Here is a 24,598-nt window from a genome sequence, read left to right as displayed (position 1 = left end):
AGAACACAGCAATCCTCACACAATGCTCCATTACCATTACAAAGTTGCCAAACCACATTTATTGTCCCTGCCTCCTTTTTAATAATGACCTGTGTCAACTGTGTAGTTTGTTTTCCACCTTTTTGTGTTCATGAAATCTCCTGCCAGGTCATAGCATCCATGTCAGTTAAAGGGTCAACCATTAATCAGTGTCTAGATTCAGCGCTCTACCTAAGGGTGACTTCATATCAAAAATATCTAACCTCAAAAGTCCAACAGAACTTCTCAATTCCATCTCTCTCTCTCTCTCTCTCTGCATTGTGACCATAAGACTGGATTAATACAGGAACTGCAACTCCATGGGTTAGTATTGTGTTTGTCTCTTCCTCTTGTGGTTGACCTGACCTAGCTCCCTGAAATAAAGTCTAACAGTTAGAAATAATTAATGACGTGTTTATCTTTCCAAATAGTCATATGTTAAAAGGTAATGTTTGAGAAGGGACCATATCCAACGATGTTAACCTAATGTATGTAATGTATATAAAAGTTTCTAACTACTGCCGAATCATAAAAATAGAATTCTTGGATAGTTAGGATAGAGGCCAAAAACACTGCGGCTGCGATCACTGTAGTTCTGTACCACAGAAGGTGTGACTGCATGGGGTACGACATCAATGTTAATTTTAATTAGATTTTGCAACAAGTTGATTTGCTAGAAGGGAATGACTTATCATAAACAACCTTGGAAATAGAGTGTTTTGGATGAAGTGAATGTATTGTGGATAGTTCCAAAGTGGAGCTATTTCACCAAGTTAAGAATGACAGTTGGTTAGGTTTGTGACTGGATAGTCCCAACTATTTACATTGATACACTAATTTAACATAAGTTATGTAATCATTTCACTTTATATTTTTCTGCTTTGCTACTTTAGGAGTGAAAATAAGCACAACTTAGAAATTATGGTACTGGATTTCCATTCAGAGATACAAGCCAAGTCTGGACCAGTTCCATTATTTCCAAATTTTATTGATTTTTCCTTTTGGATACTGCGTTTCAATGGTCAAATTGTTGAAGGTTGGCTCAGAAAATGGGGGCAGGGAGGATCAATACTTTGATGAGAATATTATGTGAGCCAAGGCATGTTTACATATCATGGGGTGGGATCAGATTACAAACTCTATGGCACTTGCAGTTAGTCAGGGCACATACTGAAGTCTGGTTAAGAATTTTAAATAAACTGTGGAAAACTACACTAAAATTTGTTAATTTTGGTATGTTTTAATAAAATGTTATGAACATTGACATGAGCTCATTCCCTCTTAATATTTCTGGTAAATTTAGGAACAATTAGAACATAGAACACAGAACATAGAACAATACAGCACAGAACAGGCCCTTCGGCCCACTATGTTGTGCCGAACTTTTGTCCTAGCTTAAGCACCTTTTCCATGTACCTATCCAATTGCCGCTTAAAGGTCACCAATGAATCTGACTCTGCCACTCCCACAGGCAGCGCATTCCATGCCCCCACCACTCTCTGGGTAAAGAACCTACCCCTGACATCCCCCCTATACCTTCCAACCTTTACCTTAAATTTATGTCCCCTTGTAACACTCTGAAGTTAGTGCTGGTAAGTCAAGCTTCTGGGGTTGCATTGCCAATCCTGTAACTGTGGTCCTAGTGGCACAATCATCCCCCCATGGGCCTTCTATAACATGGGAATGCCATACTCAAAATGATTAAGGTCCATCTAGTTTACCTTCCTGTTAGTGTATAATACAATGATAATGGTATATTATCTGGAGCACGCCTAGTCTATTCTTCAATGGACCATCTATCCCTTTCATTTGTTATAATTGGTATAATGGATTAATGTTCAAACCAGAACTATCGGTAGCACAATTGTAGCAGCAGTGGTTTAGATAATTCCAGGACCACCTTGGTGGTGGCAGCAGTGTCAGTTGTGCAGGTGCTAGAGAGCAACATGTGGGGAATATTGGTACCAGGATTGGTGCAAGTGGGAACCAGGTGCTGGTACCATACACTGCAACACAAACAATAAAGGATATTTATGAAAAAAAGCATAATGAATCTGCATTAGTATTAAAGTATGAAGGAAATGTGTTGCTGGTTTGATGTAATGTGCAATTTTAATGAGAAATGTACCTATCTGTAGATGAATTTCAGAAAGTCTTGCAAAGATTCTGGATACTTTCCCTTTTTATTGTACTTACTGGCTCCATATCATATCCCTGCCGTGTGGGAAACAAGTAATTGTTAAATGCCCTTTTAGCGTAAAATGACTGGATTGAAATCATGCTGTGATTTTAATGTTGAATGTCAATGTTGACATCAGGTTTGCTTGACTGTTGTTCTAATGTAGCATATATCCTGCAATGTCTTCATTAAAATGGAAGATAATGGAAATTCATAAGAACTTGCTGCAAGTCATGAAGGTGGCTTACTGCCATCCTCTCAGGCACAATTAAGGATGTGCAATAAATGCTGGCTTTGCCAGTGACCTTAAGAACAAAGAAAATCTTCATTATTAAAATCACACTGAATTATATTAGACCATAGAAAGCATGGTAGTCACTGAGCCAAATAGAGAAAGTAGCTTAACAGGAATGGGAGGAACAGAGAGAATGGACAATGGAATCAGCACAGGCAATGGAATTGAAAAGGGCTGATGTAGTTAATGGAAGACAAAGAGAATGAAAGTTACTGCTGTGTATCTACTGCTTATATCTCATACTGTGAGTATACAAATAACCTAACTTATTATTTAGTCAGGTAACGTTGCAGAATTCTGAATTTTATCCACATTTTCTGTGCCTGTCGTGAATAACAACTTGGTGGAATTTCACACCCTACATTCACTGAATGTTAATCAACTTTGGTTTGATCATTTTACAAGGGATTTAGCGGACTAGCAATGCAATAGTGCCACCGTGACCCAGTACAATCCTCTAATAATTTGTTTGATTTAATCCTTAAAACTTGATGGGATTCAGGTCATTATGATTTACAGGTGCCTGCTTATCAGCATCAGTCAGTCTGCTCGCTCTGGCACAGTCTAACTAAGAGCATTAAAATTCTTCCTTGTAAGTTCAGGAAAGCAAGATCTCCTGAAGTTCTGCATCATTGGCCAGTTAAATGAGAATCGTGGTCGCATTTTTAAATTATAATATATATATGTGAAATATATATATAGTAGGGAAGGGAAATAACAGGGAGAGAGAGGGTGAAGTTATTCAAAGCATCTTCCTTCTACTCAGACTGTGACCCTGGGATTACCATTGAGTCTGGTGAAAAGTACAAGAGAGTCAACTGCAAATGAAACCCACATTCCCACTGACACAAGTCTGGCCATAGAACTGCACTTTATAGCATATTTGGAAACAAAAGGCCACATAGTATGGCAAACAAAACTGTGCTGACAAGTTCTTTGATGAGGCTGTTGATCCTTGATGCACTCTAACTCTTCATCTCAAAGGGTTGGAGATTAATGATCCCTCCGCATCTTCAAGCTACTCATCTCCTCCTGTAGACATCTCGCCAAGAAATGACACTCTGACTGGGACTCAGAGCTGAGCAAGGTCTGAAGGCTCCTGTTCATTGTGAGGAAGAGACGTACGTGTTTGCAACGTGTGGTCTGTCCCTCAAACACAGCCACATTCCTTCGCTGAGAGTTGTCGAAGAGTGTAATAATGAAAGTTCTCATCCAGGAAAGAGACGTCATCGTCATAAAGCGTAGGCCGACAGCATGGCCGTGCTCGGACCTTGTCCTTTTTAATTCGCTTTGAATTTCTCAAGGCTTTCAGAGTCAGGTCATAGTTTTTCTCTTCGGCATCACAAGATCCGGTACAATATCTGAAACGCACTACCTCCTCTGAGACATGGGCGAACCCCAGATCACTGACAGTCACATTGATCTCTTTCAAGGTACACCCTTTGGTCGCTCTTGATTTTGCTCTCTTACTTCGTAACGCAAGTCGAGAATAAGTCCGACTCTTGTGCTTCGAATCTGGTGATCTTCTATATCTTTGAATCAAGGCTCGAACCAGCTCCTTGGCTTCCTCATCATTGTGGGTTTTAAATATGTTCTTATCTGAAAAAAAAGAGGAGGAACCTAAGTTATTACGGAATAGGACGATTAACCTACATTACTAAACAGTTCATCCTATCAATGTTATGTATCCTAGAAAGTGGAAGAAATTTGTATTAGACAATAGCACAAGAACAGCATCACATCAACTGCCAGTTCCATGTACGTCCAACCTGAATCCTGTAATACCAATCATTTTGCATTGAATGTAAGTTATGAGCATATACAAGGGATTAGCTACAGTACTGCAGATTTTCTAGGGTTTATAAGACCCTCAGTGTTTGCAATGCAACATTGGCTTTCCAATACCTTCTGATTTTGTATGACCCAATGGTAGGGTTTATTTCATCTCTGAGGGGAAATTATTTATTTTATTGTATCTTGGATGTTTACTGCATCTGAAAGAATATTATCAGATAGAATCAGTGCTTAAATAATAGTTCACTACCTTTGTGCGTCACTTGCTTATCTTTCAAAACGTTCGGCCATTTCAGAGATACATACCCACTTCTAGCCTGGATCTCTCTGGATGAGCAAAACTCTCATACTTGTGTAATCACAGCAATGACAGTATAAGGAATGTGAGAGAGCCATTTAACTTTTTAATTTGTTTCTTCCACAGATCAAATACAGAGTGATTTACTATTTGCCCAACTCATTTAAATCATTAGTATGTCCAGTAAACATTTTCACTTGTGCACTTTGGTTCTTGCTACAAACTAAATAATGCACTTTCATCAAGAGTATTTTTATAAACCTAATCATTAGAACAAGGACTTTTAGCAACCAGAAACCTTCACAAATATAGGGGCCTCTCTGAGCCTTTGAAAGAAAATCTTTAATTCTATGAAGATTAGATTACCTACGGTGTGGAAACAGGCCCTTCAGCCCAACAAGTCCACACCGACCCTCTGAAGAGTAACCCATCTCCCTCTAACTAATACACCTAACACTATGGGCAATTTAGCAATGGCCAGTTCACTTGGCCTGCACATCTTTGGACTGTGGGAGGAAACGCACACAGACATTGGGAGAATGTGCAAACTCCATACAGTGAGCCACCTGAGGCTGGAATTGAACCTGGGTCCCTGGTGCTGTGAGGCAGCAGGGCTAACCACTTAGCCACCGTGCATGAAACTATGTATGTTGAAAAACCAGAAGCACTTGAATGGAAGAAAGCCTGTAACAATGGGAACTGCATTTCAGACCTGCAGCAGTGCCTAAAACACGACAATTAATCAAGTTCAATGAAGACCAATGCTTACAAATGAGCTGAATGTGGAAATATAATTAGGTTCTGGCACATCAGAACAGAGTTCATGTTGAAAGGACATTGTTGTAGGGTGCCAGGGGGACATCTACTGGAAGCCAGTGGAGTCCTTCTTTAAATACTGAAAAATGTGTTGCTGGAAAAGCACAATAGGTCAGGCAGCATCCAAGGAGCAGGAGAATTGATGTTTTGCGCATAAGCCCTTCATCAAGAATGAGCCCTATTCCTGATGAAGGGCTTATATCCAAAACATGATTCTCCTGTTCCTTGGATGCTGCCTAACCTGCTGCGCTTTTCCAGCAACACATTTTTCAGCTCTGACCTCCAGCATCTGCAGTCCTCACTTTCTCTTTCTTTACAGATTGCGCTCCGATGACTTCATTGAGACTTGAATGCCATTTGAACTGGAGGCCTGTCTGGGTAATGTCTCTGCCACGTCAACCTGATGACAAGTGGAGATGGGATAATAAATGTCCCCAGAAATGAGGAGGTCATTTATTTTGCATTGTTTCTTTGTTAGCTGAAGGAGCACAACAATTTACCAGAGTGCTGCTAAGGGCCATTTCTTCAGGACTCTGACCTTCCTTCCATTACCATTGCTACCAAATGTAACTTCCTTTTGCATTTACGACTGCCTGTGTCTATGCTGATGAGATCCAGCAGTTAAGATTTCTCAAGCGGAGTGCCTGGCTTTTTGCCCCTTCCCACATGACTCTGATCCCCAGCTACAATCACAGCAATACAACATTCATCCAATTATAACAGCTCGCCAGTAGTTTGGAATGAGATCTGATCCAGCAGTGCTGTTGGTCCCATGCACACCCTAATAATGTAACAGGCCTTCTTCAGCTGTCACTATTGCTTCAACCAGATCAGGAAATTTGGCTCATTCTGTGCTTCCTTTTTGGAAATCTCCAAAAGGCCTTCAGTGCACACATATCTGGGTTTAAACATTGCGATGGTAATACTTGTTGATCAGATGGTCTGATGGACCAATGGTGTTTTGATTATCAGGCTTACCTATAAAAGAATAAAGTGGTACATGGGGAGTGCATACCCCAGTTAAACATGTTGCCCTCCTGTCCAGCCATTCCAGACTAAATTAGATATAATACCACAGCTAGCTGTTTACTTCCCACTTGCTGGACCAGATGTACAGATTTAATATGGTTAATTTTTAAATGAACAAATCTTACTGGGACACGAACAAATGAATAGAACAGTAACATCCCAATATTTTATCATTTAATAGCATCCAAGCAGTCTCTCTTGAAAGGAAATGAACTCAAAATGGTAATGGTGCTACTAACTGTGGGCTTCCTGCTCTACTCCCAATATCATATACAGCAGTAATGTGACAGAAGCACTCGAAATTAGGCCAGGACCCTGTTGTACTTGGTCCAGGCTTTCTCTAACATTTCTGGGTTCAACAGTGGAGGCTTGCTGGAGGCACATACTGTGCATGATAATTCAAGAATTTCTAATCATCTAACAACAGAAAGTTTTCTACCTTCTATGTAAAGTTCCTGTGCCTTTTCTGTCTTTCACTCCAAGAACACTTTTGACAATAATACAAAAACCACTCATGTTCATATATTGGCAACTCTTTACTTTCATATGGATTTTGGTATCAGTTGATTGAAAACCATGCGGTGCACTGAGCTCTTACCCAATGTTGCTACCCTAGGAGGAATAACTGCATATAGGCAAGGCATTCCCTGAGAGAGGAGGGTGTTTGAGTAAAAGGAGGGGAAAGAAAACAGCACTGAAGCCAATCTGTATCATTCTCACCAACATAATGACTGCGAGGGAGAAGTGGATTGAGTGGAGGGCGTTAGAAGATTCACTTGACAAGAAGGAAGCAGGCCAATAACTAAATTGAAAGTAAGGAGAAGGGTGTATTGTGCCAATTTTCCACAATCGACCTAAGTCACAGCGACCTCATCTCTAAAATATGAGGAGTTGAACATGTCAAAGTATCCTTCAACTGGGAAAATAAGGACATGGATGTTGGAGACACTCGATACACTTGTTGTACCATTCGTTGACTTTAATTTAAAGAGGAAAGAGCATTAAAGCAAATGATTTCATCTTCATATACTTTGTATACAATTGTATTTGCTTTGTGTTTGATAGGACAGGGCACTGGGGTTGAATTTTATCATGCCACTGATGATGGCCTGGGAACTGGGAGGGTTGGTAAAATGGTGATACAGGACCTTGGAGGGGACCTCAACATCTTCTCGCTGTGAAATCCTGCCAGCTATCGGAACTTCAGCACCATGGCCACCAACATTGGCAATTAAGTGCCTAATTAAGGACAATTCTCTCCCTAACAGCCTTCTTCCACTTTTTCTCCACGGCCAACAGAGGTGGCCTCTGCTGTTTAAAGGGCTCACCACTAAAGCCTGGTCTGTGCTTGCAGGGGAAAAAAAAATGCTTGTGGTAGCATGGTCACAGAAGCACCCTCTTCTTCATCTGGGAGCCTCAGAGTGGCCATTTCTAATGGTGGAGTTGCTAATTGGGCCAGCAGTTATCGGACATAGGATACAATGCTCAATGGGAATGCAATCCCAGTCTCCTAGGGTCATAGTTTAAGGGGTCACCCTTTTAAGACAGAGATAAGGAAGCATTCATTCTCTCAGAGTCCTGTCACTGAGTCATAGCATCATACAGGATGGAAGCAAACTCTTCAGTCCAACCAATCCATGCCGAACATAATCCTAAACTGAACTACTCCCACTACTGAACTGCTCCTGGCCCAGATCCCTCCAATCCCTTCTTTTTCACGTACTTATCTAAGTGTCTCTTAAGCATTATTAATATGCCCACGTCTACATGTGAATCATCCTCTGTGTAAAAAATTGATCCCTCATGTCTTTTTTAAATTTCTCACGTCTCACCTTAAAAATGTGCCCCTAACCTTGAAATTCCCCATCTTAGGGTAAAGACACCTACCATTAACCCTATCTATACCCCTCATGACCCTGAGGGTTGAGTGTCTCGCAATTGCTTCTCTCAAAAGGCAGTGAATGCAGAATCTTAAAAAATATTGAAGGCAGAGGTAGATAGGATTTTGATTATTGAGGGATGAGGATTAAATCATGGATAAGCAGGATTTAGAGTTGAGGTTAAAAATCAGATCAGCTATGATTTTACTGAATAATGAAGCAGACATGAAGGGCCATTGCTCCTTATTTGTATGTTCTTAATTGGCTGCTCCTGGTAAAACACATGCTAACCCATGGAGTGGGGTCAACTTCCCCTTTCAGTCCTGGCCTCTTCCCTGTTAGAAAGGTTCATCGTTGGGTTTCAGTATCACAGAAAGAAAAACTAAATCATGGAGTGAAACACCCAGAACCATCAGGAAATCCAGTTTAACAAAAACGGAATTAAACTCATTCAGTTGCCTCGAAGCAGTGACCTTGGTCACTGGCTTTATTCAGGCTGGCTTTCAATTATATGCCTTTTGAGTTGTGAACTTTTCTGCTGACGTTCAGTAATTTTTCTGCATTTTGTAGATAGTCATACCTGCCAATGTTTAGGGATTTAGGGAACTTTTTACACAACTTTCCCTTAAGAGATGAAATAAGCACACTGGAATGTATGATAAAAGACAGATTCCACCTGGGCTCTCACCTTTACTTGTTCCAAGCTTTTCATATTCTTAAACAGTGACCAGTATCAAAAATATAAGCAGCCAGAAGATTGCAGTATCTGATTGAATATTAAATTCATACTTTTCAGACTAGCATTGGTAAGCGCTTGTTATGATTACATATGGGGGAAAAAAAATGAGCCAGTCTATTTGAAGTGCCAAGCACTCAGTGTAACAATGTTTATTGTACAATAAAGCATTGACGTGCTGCTCACCTCATAAAGGAGAGGGCACGAGTGAACACTAATCAGGCAAACAGACACACAGAACTCAGAAACAGGCTCAAGTGCTTTTCATTACCCACCCATAAATGTCACATTGTACACAGGTCTCATACAAACCACATCTACAAAACACTTGTTGATATCTTCTGCCACTCCAGCAAGTGGATAGGGTACTGACACAGAAATAATAGTTACAGCATCCTGGAGTTGGAGCACAAGACATTGCTTCGGCTGCGCTGCAGGCTATCAACTATGAGGACAGGCAGTCACTGGATTTCCCTTGTGTCTAGAACTGGGAGTAGAATTTACTGTGTGTGGCTGCATGGCTTTGTGCGGCATCCAAGTAAAAAGCAAAATTAGCTACAAGGCAGTGCTATTTTTCTTTGATCATCTACTGTAAAAGACGATGAGGACTCAAAGCATTTTGTATACCAAAGGCAATACTTAAAAATAAAATAAAGTAACTTGCATATTGCATTAGCTGTGAAATGTTCTGGACTGGAAAAGACACTCCTCTAAAGCGCAGTCATTACTAATAAAAATAAACACAGGAGGATATGGGGACTCAAAAATACAATTTTGCTTTAGAAGTGGGTCAAAAATATTACATAAATATATATGACATCATCAATTAGTGTAACAAGTACAAAGCAAGTGTAATTCTACATCAAAAATAGAGAAGAACAGAGAGTACAATAGACAGCTGATGGAGATCATCACGATTATGAGTGGTATTGCTAAGATCAATTGAGAGAAATCTTCCAATGGTTGATGAATCAGAAATTAGACAACAAAACCCAACAGCAAGACAGCAAGCAAAATTATCTAGACACAAAGGAAGTGAACACACAGCATGTCCAATTAGAAACATTACTGGATACTGAATTCATGACAACTTTTAGTAAGGAAGTGGATAAATATTTGAAAAAGTGAAAACCATTGAAGAGTTCAAATGAAAGGTGAGGTGCAATTATTTCAAAGCTGGTACAGGCTTGGAAGACATAATAGCTTTCTTCTGCTTTGTAAAGTTCAATGATTCACTAACTGGAAATTAAGAAAGGTGTACTTTAACACTGATCTGTATATTGCAACCATACCAAACTGGATCAGTGTAACTATTGAGTACAAAAGCTTTGATAATTTGGGTTTCCATGTCTCATCACTCCCTCCAGTTCATATCTCTACCACTCTCATTACTACCATGCTCACAGTCGGATTTTAAATAAATATAATTTGGCTATTGGAAGGCAAGGGTGGGTCAGTGGTTAGCACTGCTGCCTCACAGTGCCAGGAACCTGGGTTTGATTCCAGCCTTGGGTGACTGTCTGTGTGGAGTTTGTACATTCACCCCATGCCTGTGTGGGTTTCCTCCCACAGTCCAAAGATGTGTGGATTAGGTGAATTGGCCATTCTAAATTGCCCATTGTGTTCAAGGATGTGTAGGTTAGGTGCGTTAGTCAAGGGTAAATGTAGAGTAATAGGGAATGGGTTTGGTCTTCGCAGGGTCAGTGTGGACTTGTTGGGCCAAAGGGCCTGTTGCTACACTCTAGGGATTCTAGTTCTAGTTATTGAACATGCTTCACCTACCCCTCAGCATTTACATGGGTTCAAAAGGTATTGGCTGCTTACAAAATCACAATTCCAAGAAATGAAAGTCTCAAACTCCTCCCCGCTATTCCAGAATGTTAATTTCTCACCCCTGCGCATTTTAGGAATGAAAAGGTGTGTAGCCTTAGGGTGGTTTTAAGATGTATGCTATGCAGGATCAGCAACTTGCTCTCTCTTGGCTGTCTTGTTTTTTTGATTCCCTTTTAAAAAAAATCTCCTGAAGGAATTGGCCATGGTTGCTCATAGGTAAAGGGCTTGTGGGAATTCAAGCTCCATTCTAGGACTTTAGCCTATAAATTCAGTGGAGGAATGCTGCACTGTCAGAGATGAATAATGAGATATAAGACTATTAACATATGAGCATTTGGTCCATTCCCTCCACTCCACCATTCAATGGAATCATAGTCATCTCATAATCCATAATTCCACTTTCCTGCCTTTACCCCTCAATTTTCTGACTGATTAAGTATCTGTAATATATAAAACCATCTGCCCTCATAGGGTTGTAATATATATCAGTGATTCTCAACCATATTTTGGCCACAGCTTTCCTAGGAGGTCTTCTGAGGTTCCAGAGCCCCCCTTTCAAACAGGAATACAACATGAACAGATGGACAGAAAATCAGGTGCAATCTGATTCGCGACTGACTCTGAAGTGAGGCTGTGTGGGAGGAGCTTAAGCAATTAATTTACCAGGTGTGCCAAATTGCAACAGTGTGTTGGAAAGATATTATAACTAGGAGTGAAACTATTGACTCCAATGAAGGTTGTTGCTTGACTATTTCATCAGTTCAGTTACCAGGACCTCCATAAACCCTTAGGGTTCCACCTTCTCATAGTTTTCAGTCTGTGGCTCTCTTCATATGTGCCATGGCGCCTAAGGGGACCATATGGTGGCCCTGTTTAGAATGGCTGATGTATACCACTTCAAAACACAGGAAACAAATTTGGGAGCCATCTTTTTTGTCCTGGCCAATGACATTCAGTCTAAATAATCATTGGTCTATTTGCACGCTGCAATTCATGCGATCTTGTGTGTAAATTGGCTGCCACACTTCCTATAACAATGAGTCCTGAGGTCAATAAATATGCTACATAAATGCAAATACTTTCTTCCCTTTTCACCTGAAGTTATACGGGACATGGATGAGACTCGTCTGGAGTATTATGTGCAGTTCTGGTCACCCTGTTGTAAGAAGGATATTATTAAATTGGGCAGGGTTCAGAAAAGATTTATCAGGATGTTACCAGGAATGGAAAGGTTGAATTATAAAAATAGACTGGAAAGGCTGTGACCTTTTTCACTGGAGCATAGGAGACTGAGTATAGGCGTTTATAAAATCATGAGGGGCATAGATAAGGTGAATAGTAAGGGTCTTTTCCATAGGGTGGGGAATCAAACCTTGGGGGTATATTTTTACGGTGAGAGAAGAAAGTTTTCCAAAGTACATGAGGGGAGAACCTCATAGAGTGTGGGTCTTGTATGGATTGAACTGCCAGAGGAAGTGATGGATGCAGGTACAGTTACAATGTTTAAAAGACATTTAAATAGGAAAGGTTTGAAGAATACAGGCCAAATACAGACAGGTGGGACTAGTTGAATTTGGAAACATGAATTGCCTTAGAGTGAAATTTAAACAATCCTTGGATAAGGACGTGGATGATGATGGGATATTATAAGGGGATGGGCTTAGATTAGTTCACAGGTCGGCGCAACATCGAGGGCCAAAGGGCCTGTTGTGTGCTGTATTGTTCTATGTTCTATAACTGGTTGGACCAAAAGGTGTGTTCCTATGCTGTGTGACTCAATGACTAGCTGTTGTACACGCTGAAACGAGAACAGAGGTAATGCACATATACCCTCCTCAGTCAACTCACTGAGGGGGTTGGTCAGGGTTTGGGCAGTGCAGGGTTTTTGCTCCATTGAGTTTGCATGGGGCAAGTAAGCTGCCAATAATTCCTTGGACCAGGACAATAGAGTAGGAAATTACTGTTATCCCAGTCCAACAATCAATAAACCTGTTTACTGAACAGTTAAAATTAGGATTAAATCCACCTATAAATTAGAATTAAAGTGATCGAACAAACTGCAGGGCTTGAGTTTGCAGGAAATAGCCTGAATTTGTAAATTGCTAGAAAGGGCAGATTAAGTTATTTAGATAAACGCAGGTTAACAAGATGGAAACATCTGTTTGAAACCATTTGAAGGCATGATTTTGCCAAAAACAACCAGGGCTTTTAAGTCAGTACTCAACCTTTGTAATTGACATTTCTGGAAATAGCAAATAATTACCACTAGATGGTGTAAACAATTTGCACCAGTAACTATAAGATCAGATAAGAAAAATCCCCCCCAAAAAACAGTCAAACTATTGCCTTCTCCAACTAATCTCAACAAAATGGCATAAACAACACCAAACACATTTTTGTCCGCTTTGAATTTTCAGTAATCCATTGACCATGGAAGGAACCAACAGCTAAATAAGAATAATACACTTCAAAGTAAATTTATCAGAATTTCTTGACAACACATTGATTTTCGTATAAAAGCAAAATACTGCAGATCCTGAAAATATGAAATAAAAATAGAAATTGTTGGAGAATTCAGCAGGTGTATCAGTATCTGTGAAAGAGAGAAACCGCGTGAACAGTTCAACTCCAATATGATCCCTCTTCAGAACGGAACTGAGCTGTCCCCATGTGCAATCACAGGCCAAATTAAACGGAGAAATAACTTTACAATATTTGTACTGTCCAAGCTCTTCATCGACCATTTTAAAGATCTGAGTCATTTCTCCAGCAGACAAAGAAATCAGCTCCCACAACATTCTTGCCAATGTTCTGAGCCCTCACCACAACATCAATGTCCTCCTAAAGGACACTGAATTAACTGACATGGCATCACCAGTTCTGTTGTGCTGGGTCACAATTGCCATTGGCTGTCTTCAGTGCAACCTGAATGGTGTTTCCCCAGTGAAAGGGCATACAATAGAACATCTCCCTGCATGCACAGGAAGTCTAGCCTGATGGTTCACTGCCCAACCAGATGATGCAATGGTGGGACATCGGATTGGCAGCACAGAGGTCCAGACTATGAATTATTCAATTACTCAGCAAAGAAGAAACCTGAAGCCACAAAGATAGGGTTTCATTCTTTTTTGTGTTCTTATATGGGGTGTGGACTGGGTTGGTAAGGCTGGCATTTGTTGCCCATCCCTAGCTGTCCTTGACCCAATTGGCTCCCTGGGCAATTTTAGAAGGCAATTAAGAGTCAATCACATTGCCGTAGGTGTGGAGTCACAATATGCCAGACCAGGTAAGGACAGCAGATTTTCTTCCCCAATATAGTATTAGTGAATCAGATAGGTTTTTTAAAAAATCACCAGCTAGCAATGGTTACACAGTCACCACTAAATTAGCATTTAACTCCAGACTTTATTGAATTAAAATTTCAGCCTCTACCATGGTGGGTTCAAACGCATGTCATCAGAAAATCAGCACGCAGACTAGATTACAATCTGATGACATCACCAACCCACCATCACTCCCCCCTGTACTAGTAGTTCTTCAAAGACCAGGCACTAAAACTATAAGTGAAGCCCTTCTTTTAAAAACTCCTGTTATGGCAGACTGTCAGGTCCTCTGTCGTGATGAGTTCTTGGATTTGTCAGACAGTATTGCTAACTCCTCACAAAGTGGCAGAAGAAGTGACTTTCCCTCACGAAGGAGTAACGACAGTGCCTCTGGAATGGCTGCATGCCAGGGAGATGGAGCAGATACTGCAAAAATTGGCAAGCTCTCCATGTTGCACTTGGACTTAGAGCTAAGCTCCTTGATACTTCTTGACAATGACAAGAGGCTGCCTTGCATGCCAGCCAACATACCTGGCATCTTGATGTGAATATCCAGTGCTCTCCTGCCTGCTGCTCCATTAAGGTCCTCATCTGAGTTTGTTGTATCAGAAACCATCTTTTATCTTGCCCTCTGATGAGCTGGCAAATTAACTAACTTTGCCTCTGGCTTGGCTGCAGCCTAGAGATGTCAGCATGACACAACACAAGCTGGTTCTAATGCTATACTTGTTGGCAAGATGCGCAGTGTCCTTTTCACAACCAATAGCTGCAAGTGTCAGCTCAAGAGACGGAGTCTCTCCATTCAAGCTGCTATTTTCTCTTTCTCTCACGGTCTCTGTCTTCCTCTTGGACAGGGCAGGCAGCTCTCCGGTAACTAAAAGTAGGAAATCAGAAGAATGAACTTGGTACAGAGGTTCCTCGTTACCTCATTCACAGCTTGCTCATCATGCCAGAGAGCAGGGCAGAGGTGTCTGTGAGTTGAAAAGGGATATTTCTCAATGCTCCTAGTGACATCAGGTCAGAGAGAGAGAGATATGAGCTCTGTTGCTTTCTGAGTCTTGGGCTGACCACACTCTTTCTTCAGACTCAGGGGATGTGGACATCCTTGTTTCCCTGATTCCCTTTGAATATGTGCCATCTCATCTTGTAAGAGGGAAGGAAAACAGCCAGTGGTTGTGGGTACTTTGTTTAGATTAACTGTTTGCTTGCTTGCTGAATAGCCGGAGATATATGGAACCAGCAGAGGTGGTGATGAGGCTGACAAACATTGGTCAGTTTAGGAGAATGAAGTGCAGTAACCAGATATTAATATGAGCTCTGAGTGACAGGGAATAATGTTGGGTGAGCAATGGAGATGTGTGGCATTGAGACGTGTGAGAGAGATTGGTGTGAGGAGTTGGATATCTTGTATAGCTGCATTCACTGATCCTGACCACCCATGTGAGGTCCTGATTTACACATGGCAGAGCAACATAGCCGTTGGGTCCTGATTCCAGGAAATGATTTCCCCAAATCTCTGCTCAGACAAATCCCTTCTCTGGTTGACTCTTGAGGGTCTCCCCATCCCCCAGAGAACCACAGCATCACTCCCTTTACCCAGTTCCACTCCTAATACCTCCAGAACTTATCCATCATGCTGGAACCCTCTCAGTTCCCTGCTTTTCAATATCCTCTTGCCTACAGTTCACTAATATCATTCAGTGCAGCTTCCCTTTAATGTTTGCTCCCATCATGTACACAGGCAGACAGCAAGGTGAAGAAAGAAAAGGCAGGGTGGGACCCACTTGGCCACATACTACAATTACGTGCTTGAGGGAACACACCAAATCTAGATTATTATTTTACCTGATGCAGGCAGGTAGTAAATTGTGTAGCAACCCAAAAATAAAACCCAGAGATTTGAATGTCTAACCTAGAGTGCCCATACCTGATCAGAATAATCTAAAAGTGTTCATACGAGAGAGAGAGAGCGCGAGAGAGAGAGCGAGAGAGCGAGAGAAAAAAAAACTGAGATATAAACCAGTTTCCATTTATAATCAAGAACTCTAGAGTCTTTCCTAACAACTGATAACACTGACCTTTTCCTATGTGGATGGTTAATAGTCATCATCACTTTCACTAAAGGACCAGTCTGGTATAGAGTTACCACCTTTAAAATCCATCTAATTCATTTAGTTGACCATCCATTTAGTATTCATGGCTGAAGAAGTTATTAACCTACTGAAATGTTCCCTTTTTCTTTTCTTTCTCTGCTTTTTAAAAAGCATTTTACAGATACGAATGTCATAGTCACTGCTTGCTTTGTACGTTAAAGTTTTCAACACAGTTACATATGTGTTAACTTCTCCTAACAGTAGTTTCTTATGAAGTATGTAAGTCAGAATGAACAGAATGGTATATTTTGCGAGACATACATTCTACGTATATTTATAAGCACAAACATTGAAGTGTACAACAATGCACACACAAATGACCATTTAAGATGCATGTGGGTAGTGTGCAGAATACAGATACCTATATAACAGGTAGCCCCACACCACAACACGTGTAATAGGCATTGTAATTAATACCAAATTCAGGAGCAGACAACTATGAAATTAAAATAATAACAATCCTGATAGAATAAGCAAAAGGTACATGAATTACCATTATATGAAATAGATACCCATGTAAAATGTTCTGGGGTAAGTATATACATGTAACAAATACAATTCTATTTACATTTCTCAATGATAAATGATAACTTTAAAGGCATTTAAACAACTAGTATGGGGCAGGAGTATCTTTCGAGCTGCACACTGCTGTTGTGCTAAAGAGAACATAGAATATTTTGTTTTTTATCTTGAGTAAAGCAGGGTGTAAGTTGAAATTTTATAACTATCTAATTAGCATCACATTGCTGCTAATTGCAAAATGGAAATTAATACACAGACCCAAACCAGAGGTATTCAGAAAAGGCTTTCAAAGTGAGGTAAAGCAGGATACAAAGTTATATTTTCTGGATTTTCTGGATGAAAATAATGGAGTTGAATTTCTGTACCAAAAAAGGTTCTTTTGACGACTGTCTTGGGACAGACAAGGCATGGAAACCATGAAAAGAATAATGTCATTGAGATTTTCCAGGGTTTTCTCAATTTCTTTGATCAACGCTGCTAGGAAGTCAGGTGGGAATCTGAGCATTTATCTTGAACAAAGACCAGAGAGATCTATGAATTAGACAGCCTATGTATTCCTGATGAAGAGCTCATTCCTGAAACATCGCCTCTCCTGCTCCTCGGATGCTGCCTGACCTGCTGTGCTTTACCAGCCCCACACTCTCAGCCCATCTGTATCTCAATATGTGAACACTAAGGCACAATTAATCCTGCACTTGTGGGATATTTTGCTACTGTTGTGATACAAAATTTAATTCTTTATAAAGCCAGTCCTAAGTCCATTAGGCACTGCAATTAACTTCAATACCCATTTCAGTGAAGAACAGATAATGCATCAACCATGAATATAGAGGCCTCATTAATGTCAATCTATAAATAAGACTGCAATAGAAATGCATTTTCATTGTGCAATAGATCTCATTGTTGATACTATGAGCTGACCTATATGTACCTTTCCACATGTGTCAGGGAAAGGTACTGGTCCCTTACATTTCACTTTGTAAGACTGGGGGCTGGGTGGCAGTCTTGGGTCCTGGGACTGCTGCTCTTCTGATGAGGATGGAGTAATTGTTCTCCCTCTAATGGACATGTTTCTGTAAACAAGAGCTGAAAATATGGTACTGAAGAGCATTGAGGCGACCACCACTACCTTCCATACCTTCATCTTAGAGCATGTCACAGCAGCAGGGCCCTGCAAAACACAACAAAAAGCAGTGTTAGCTTTGGGCATTATGTCTATAACTGTATCATTCTGGTTGTTTGTTTGGCTGTCATGGATTGGAACCTTACTTGGTCTGCAAGGTTTAATGAGGTGCAAGTAGATAAAACCAAAAAACCAATTTCCAGTGCAGACACTATAGACTAAATGGCTTCTTTTCAGGCAATAAGTCTCTGAATCTATGAATTCTCCCCATTAAGAACATACTCTTAGGAGTAGGAGTTTGGAGCATCAATCCTTACATATTTCTATTTGCAACTCTTGAATTGATATGAGAAAGAAAACAAATACTTATTGATGTTAAACCACTCATTATATTGAATGGTATTCTTGTGACTTCTTGAAAAAATTTAGCCTACTTGCATTTCATTCCAAAACCCACAAATGAAAACAATTCAAATACTTATTCCATTCCGGGACAAAGCAACATGTTCTGGAATTAGACCAGCTAGTTCTTCACGTGTATTTCCTGGACATCCAGAGGTATATCTCCTCTGCCTGCCTGTCATATACGGGACTGGCCAGCGTGTTAGTGATTGTTGTTATTGATGATTAAGGAAACACTCCCCTTCGGCATTGCTTACTGAATCTTCTTGGAAGTAAAAGTGTTTTTGGCTGATGCATGCAAATGAATGAAAACTTTCCTGAGAACAGAAGTTCCAGAGATTTTAGTCAGAATGTCTTTGAGAAGCAATAGGCCGGAGCAGCACTGAGGAGACAGGAGAGGAAAGAAAGAAAATAATTGTTAGGTGAACAAATACGGAGGTGGAATTGTTCCAAATGTTAAATTATGTTAAATTACAATCCTTTAAAAGCACATTTGGCAAAATTGTAAAATGGTGGCATATCCTTAGCAGTGTTGCTGTATGAGTAAATTACTACATTGATCTGCAACTGTGTTAAAGTAGAATGGTGCTAAATTGGCAAATTCCAATCTGGAATTCAATAATTACTTACAATCTTACATTTATTCACAACCTTGCATTTATCTATAATACCATATTCATTTATAACCATACACCTATCTGTAAATGAATGAATGAATGTAAAGAACCATTTACCTGTCTATAAACTAATACATATATAGAACGACATCTATCTCTAATCTGAGCTTATTCATCATTTTCCACCTGAACAAATCCATCCACTGTATCATATCAATCTGGCGACAATGTTGGGAGCCAGCTGTTAATGTTCTCTTGTTCATAATACTGTCATGATACAATCTGGTGTTAACCAGAAAAAGGTAAAGTTGCCATGTCTTACCAGACAATAGAGCAACTCTCTCACTTGATATAGGTAACTGTTGGTTGTTTAACCGGAGGGTCACAGCATCTCAGGCAAGGCGGATGGGGTGGGGGGTTTGAGAAGAAGAGTCCTTCATAGTAACTTCAGCCAGTGTGGGAATTGAAACCACATTGTCGGCATTACTCTGCATCGCAAACCAACCACCCAGCCAACTAAGTTAACTGACCCACTTCTCACCACAATCCCTCACATCAGACCTTAATCTTATGTCCTTATAAACATGTACCTGACTATTGTTACACCCTATTGGATGGTTTGCTGGAAATCAAGCCCACAATTTCCAGTTAACAGAAGTTAAAGATTTTATACGAATACACAGAACACCCAATTCACATGTCTTTTAGACCCAGGTTAACAAAAATCATGGACCAGATTTCTCTATTTAACAAGAATTGCTATTTATTATAAAGAAATAGATTTTAGATATGGATTAACAGATAAGAGCCATCAAGTCTACTACCTAAGTGTAATCTCTTTATATCTCTGTACGTACACACACACACACACACACACACACAGATACATGGGTGTTCTGGATAGAGAGAAAAAATGGATCTCTTTCCACAGGGTTGGCTGAAATGATCCTTATGTTAATCAGAATACTGCTTCTCAATCTTACTTCTCCAGGTAAAACTTGCTCACTCTTATACAAGGTCTCTGGCTTAGTAATTAAAAGTCACAGCTTCCAGCAACTGATGAGGAGAAATAAGCAGTCTATTTTCAGGTTTCATGTACTCTTTAATGCAAAGCAAGAACAGCTCCTTTCCTTCCAGAGGTCTGATAGTGGTGTGTATGTTTGGAATAGAAGCTAAGTTGTTCAGCCACCTGGGAGCCAATCACATTTGTTGCTGGCCAGCAGAAGACCTTTGTTATCAATAACTGGTCACTAGTCTATAGACCAATTTGCTACTTCTTGCTGCCAAAACCCCTAGACTTCAGCTTGGCTTTCCACCACTAGCACAAACAGCTGTGTTAATAGCACTTAAAATGATTAGCAGGTCACTTGCTTTCTTTAAAAAAAAAGGCAGTAATCCTTCAACAGCCTTGACATTAAAAACAGTTCTTTTCCCATTTCAGTTCACAAGCAAAAATACATAAAATAAAAAATCTTTATATTTTAACCTTTCACCTATCTGTAAATCCTGCACCCGTCATTCGAACCTTCGCTAATTTTCCATTTTAAATTTTACTTTTCAATCAATTTGAATTGAGCACTGGAAATGACTTGTGGGTCTTCTTTCCTTTGTGGTTTCTCAATTCTACCCACACAGATTCCAAGCCGCCTGACTCACTACTTGTTGTCTATTTTTAGTTTCATTTCTTATTAACAAAGCAACCCCACTCTCTCTGCCCATCTGCCTGTCCTTTGAATATTGAGTTCCCGGTCATGATCCCCTTGCAGCCATTCTCTGTGATACCCACACCATCATATGTGCCAATTTCAATCTGCGCAATAAGCTGATTTACCTTATTCCATGTACTGGGCATATTTAAGCACAACACCCTCGGTCCTGCATTGACTGCCCCCCTCTCATAACTGTCACCTTGTCTACTGTGTCTGAAGTTAGATTCCTGTGCCTTTTCATACTCTGTTCTCTTACTTGGTCTAATTCTCCTCCTATATTTTACTGCCTTTTGTGTAAACGGATGGAAGAAAAATTTGGTTTAAAGCACAGACATTAATCAATTTACCATGCTGTTTAATTTTCTATCTGGTCAAGGTGTTGTGTATCTAATAAACAGTTAAGTCTTTTGTTTAAGATGCAAAATTGAATCTGGAAATTAATTATTCACAATGTCTGGGATTGGTCATTCAAAATTCAGGAACCATTAAAGTGACTATTTGGTGGCCTTCAACATTCAGTTTTACTGAATACTGAGGGAGAAAGGCCGATTTGGCTTGGCTGTCTGTCTTGTATTGTAACATTGTCCGTAATCCTCTTTAGTCGATCCATAACTCTATTTACCCCCATAATTAGCTTCACCTTGGGGATATCTGCTGACATCTTATCATTCATTTACCTAGTCATAACCTGCACCATTTATAGCATTTTCATCTATTCATTCCCTTATGATATGATTAGATTAGGTTCAATTCCCTAGAGTGTGGGAACAGGCCCTTTGGCCCAACAAGTCCACACTGACCCTCCGAAGAGCAACCACCCAGATCCACTCCCCTATATTCACCCCTAACTAATGCACTTAACACTACGGACAATTTAGCATGGCCAATTCACCAGACCTGCACATCTTTGGACTATGCAAGGAAACTGGCACACCCGGATGACACGGGGAGAATGTGCAAATTCCACACAGTTGCCCGAGGCAGGAATTAAACCCGGGTCCCTGGCGCTGTAAGGCAACAGTGCTAACCACTGAGCCACCGTGCCATTATGTCCAACATTTATGATCAGTGCACATTCCTGGATGAGTGAACATAGCTGGTTTAGTCGGTTTTGGGAGTTCAGCTATCAGTGTTAGAGAACATTGGATAATTGACTCTTTTCTTTGCAACTTGCTCGGGTGCATGGTTTTTAAATTTTGGATGTTTCTCCAAGCACATCAACCATATTTTTGGCAGTACAGTTTAGCAATTCTATTGCTGCTTCCCATTTCAGTTTTGAGTGGTAAACACTTACCATTGATGAACTAATGGTACCAATTTAGCTAATTGTTGGAAGAAGTGTCCAGTAATTTCATTGGCCTGCTACGTTTTGAAATGTTAACCACTGGTGATAACAATACAATAAATTTAAAGGGTTTCTTTGCAATCAAGTGTTCTCCCTATCTGTATGCTTACATTGTAAAGGTGAATTCTTGATGCAATGGTTTACATACTGTACTTTTATACGATCAGTCAAGCTGGATTCAAACACTATGGGATGAAATTTCACTCTACGCATTGTCCTGGTTACACACTAATTGGCACTGAAGTGACAATCTCAATCAAAGAGGCTGTGATGGTGGTTATCAAGGGAATTGGCAATGTCACACAGGGTTAATGCACGTTAATGTAGCAGAGTAGCTACAGTGAGCTTCACTCTCCAACAGACACTGTTTTCCAGGGTCTGAGAGTGCTTGATACTGACATTTTGTACCTGAAATGGAAAGAGTTTTATTCATTGATATCCTTCACACTGATGTACACAGAAGCAGAATGTTAAACTCCTGTGCTATAGTACAATTCACCACTAATTTTTCCGTCCACTCTCCCAATAATGCAGATTTGCATTGGGATACATCTCTTATGCATCCTAACAGCCTTCTCGGATTTCATTCATCTGGCTTCCCCTTGGGCCTGAGCTTTCAATGAATTTTGCTACTGCCATTATCCCTTCTAGATTATCTAGGGTCTTTCTGGGATTGGTCAAGAATCCCTGGAGCTCTTGTGAACAGCTAGAACAAACTGTTCCTTTAATCTCCGCCATTGACCATTATCCAACATGGAGTCCAAACCTAGGAAGAAAGTATTGCTGCTAAACTAGATTCAGAGTGAGATGAATATATAAGTATGCAAATTAGAATCAAGTGTAGACCATTCAGTCCCTCAAGCCCACTCTACTATCCATAGTAGATCTGATTACTCCACAATTCCATCTACACCTGAGAACCTGTCATCCCCTTGCTTACGAAGAACCTATCTACCTCTGTCTTAAAAACATTTGAATGCTGTACTTCTACCACCTATTGAGAAAGAAAGGAAGAGAGTTCCAAAGACTCAAGACCCTCTGAGAAAGCATGTAGCCTTAGATGTGACACATTTGCTGCAGAGAATGCGGGAAAGTGCTTGTTCAGAAGAATTGGGGACGTCTGTTCTTCGTGTCAATGGATCATTGTAAATAAGGTGATAACATTTGTTCACTCGTGGAATGTGTGGCAGTACTTCCTTCTCACGCTGGAGGCTGGAGGCGCATATTTCACAATAGGATGCTGGATAACTAAATTGCTGATATATACCAAAGACTCGTAACTCACACTTAATAGGAAAAGAACTTGTAATTTCATAAACTGCATGGAATATGCATGTCATATGGGCGGCACGGTGGCATAGTGGTTAGCACTGCTGTCTCACAGCGCCCGAGACCCGGGTTCAATTCCCGACTCAGGCGACTGACTGTGTGGAGTTTGCACATTCTCCCAGCATCTGCGTGGGTTTCCTCCGGGTGCTCCGGTTTTCTCCCACAGTCCAAAGATGTGCGGGTCAGGTGAATTGGCCATGCTAAATTGTCCGTGGTGTTAGGTTGTGCTAGGTAAGGGGTAAATGTAGGGGTATGGGTGGGTTGCACTTCGGCGGGTCGGTGTGGACTTGTTGGGCCGAAGGGTCTGTTTCCACACTAAGTAATCTAATCTAATCTAAATATAATAGAACAATCTTGATCCATTTTCATGTATATCACACTGAGCAGATTTGAATTTATGAAGCTCAGCTCCCTTACCTTGACTGCTCTGGGAAGTAAATGTCTCATTATCCTTACAGGCTAGGAAAACATGAAGGCTGAAAGTTGGAAGATGTTCTTGTGTAAGTGAGAGAGAGAAAACATTCTTCTGTAAATTACAATCACTGACTGAAGGGTTCAGGAACACTGAGGGGAGAGGGGGAGAGGGAGACAGAGAGAGAGACACACACACATCATTAAAGTTGGTGGAAAGTTTAACTATTTATGCTGTGATTGGAGTGAACACTGGCTTGTCATGGATTAAATGTTTGTGTGTTGTTCCCTGGAGCCCAAGATCCAGGAATGTTATGCATTTAATTTGCATTCTGGGAATCTAAAAATGATTTTAAAAGAAAAAGCCATTTTGTAGGACAATGATATTGGACATGTTAGCTGAGTGAGGTTACCTCATGACCTTTCAACATAATTAAGACTAGTCTCTCATTATGATGTACTAGCCAAAACAATTGATCATCTGGCCTGGCTTGATCCCACTTTGATGTGCATGTAGCTTAATTAGTCAAGCGTACACTGACCTGTCAATGCATTTCTTTCCCTTTGCAAACTTTTGCCATTTTATTGTTACTTATCTGATTCAGGACATGCGGCATTTTTGTAATTTTAATATCAAATTCTGTATGAAGACAGCTGGTGTGCAGCAATAAGGGAAGTAGCCCGAGAGGGCTCGTAGGGGTAAGAGCTGGTTCTGCTACTCTACTAAAGGTTTTAGAACCTTAGCTCAAGTCTGGCTTGTAGGCACCTATGTTATAGTGTAACATT

General features: G+C 40.4%; 1 protein-coding gene across 1 annotated transcript in view; it reads right to left on the bottom strand.

Annotated features, from left to right (window-relative positions):
- Positions 1-2,602: 2,602 nt before the first annotated feature.
- LOC132829079 (neurturin) overlaps positions 2,603-24,598 on the bottom strand; it is a 136,726-nt gene continuing 114,730 nt past the window's right edge. The window contains exons 2-3 of the mRNA XM_060846382.1: positions 17,846-18,047; positions 2,603-4,091 (exon numbers count right to left, since the gene is read on the bottom strand). Of these exons, the coding sequence (XP_060702365.1) occupies positions 3,643-4,091; positions 17,846-18,020 (624 nt within the window). The 5' untranslated portion in view covers positions 18,021-18,047 and the 3' untranslated portion in view covers positions 2,603-3,642. The remainder of the gene's footprint in view (positions 4,092-17,845; positions 18,048-24,598) is intronic.

The sequence above is a fragment of the Hemiscyllium ocellatum genome, chromosome 28 (genome assembly GCF_020745735.1).
Source record: "Hemiscyllium ocellatum isolate sHemOce1 chromosome 28, sHemOce1.pat.X.cur, whole genome shotgun sequence".
NCBI classification, from domain to species: Eukaryota; Metazoa; Chordata; class Chondrichthyes; order Orectolobiformes; family Hemiscylliidae; genus Hemiscyllium; species Hemiscyllium ocellatum.
This window is presented reverse-complemented; position numbering and strand designations above follow the sequence as displayed.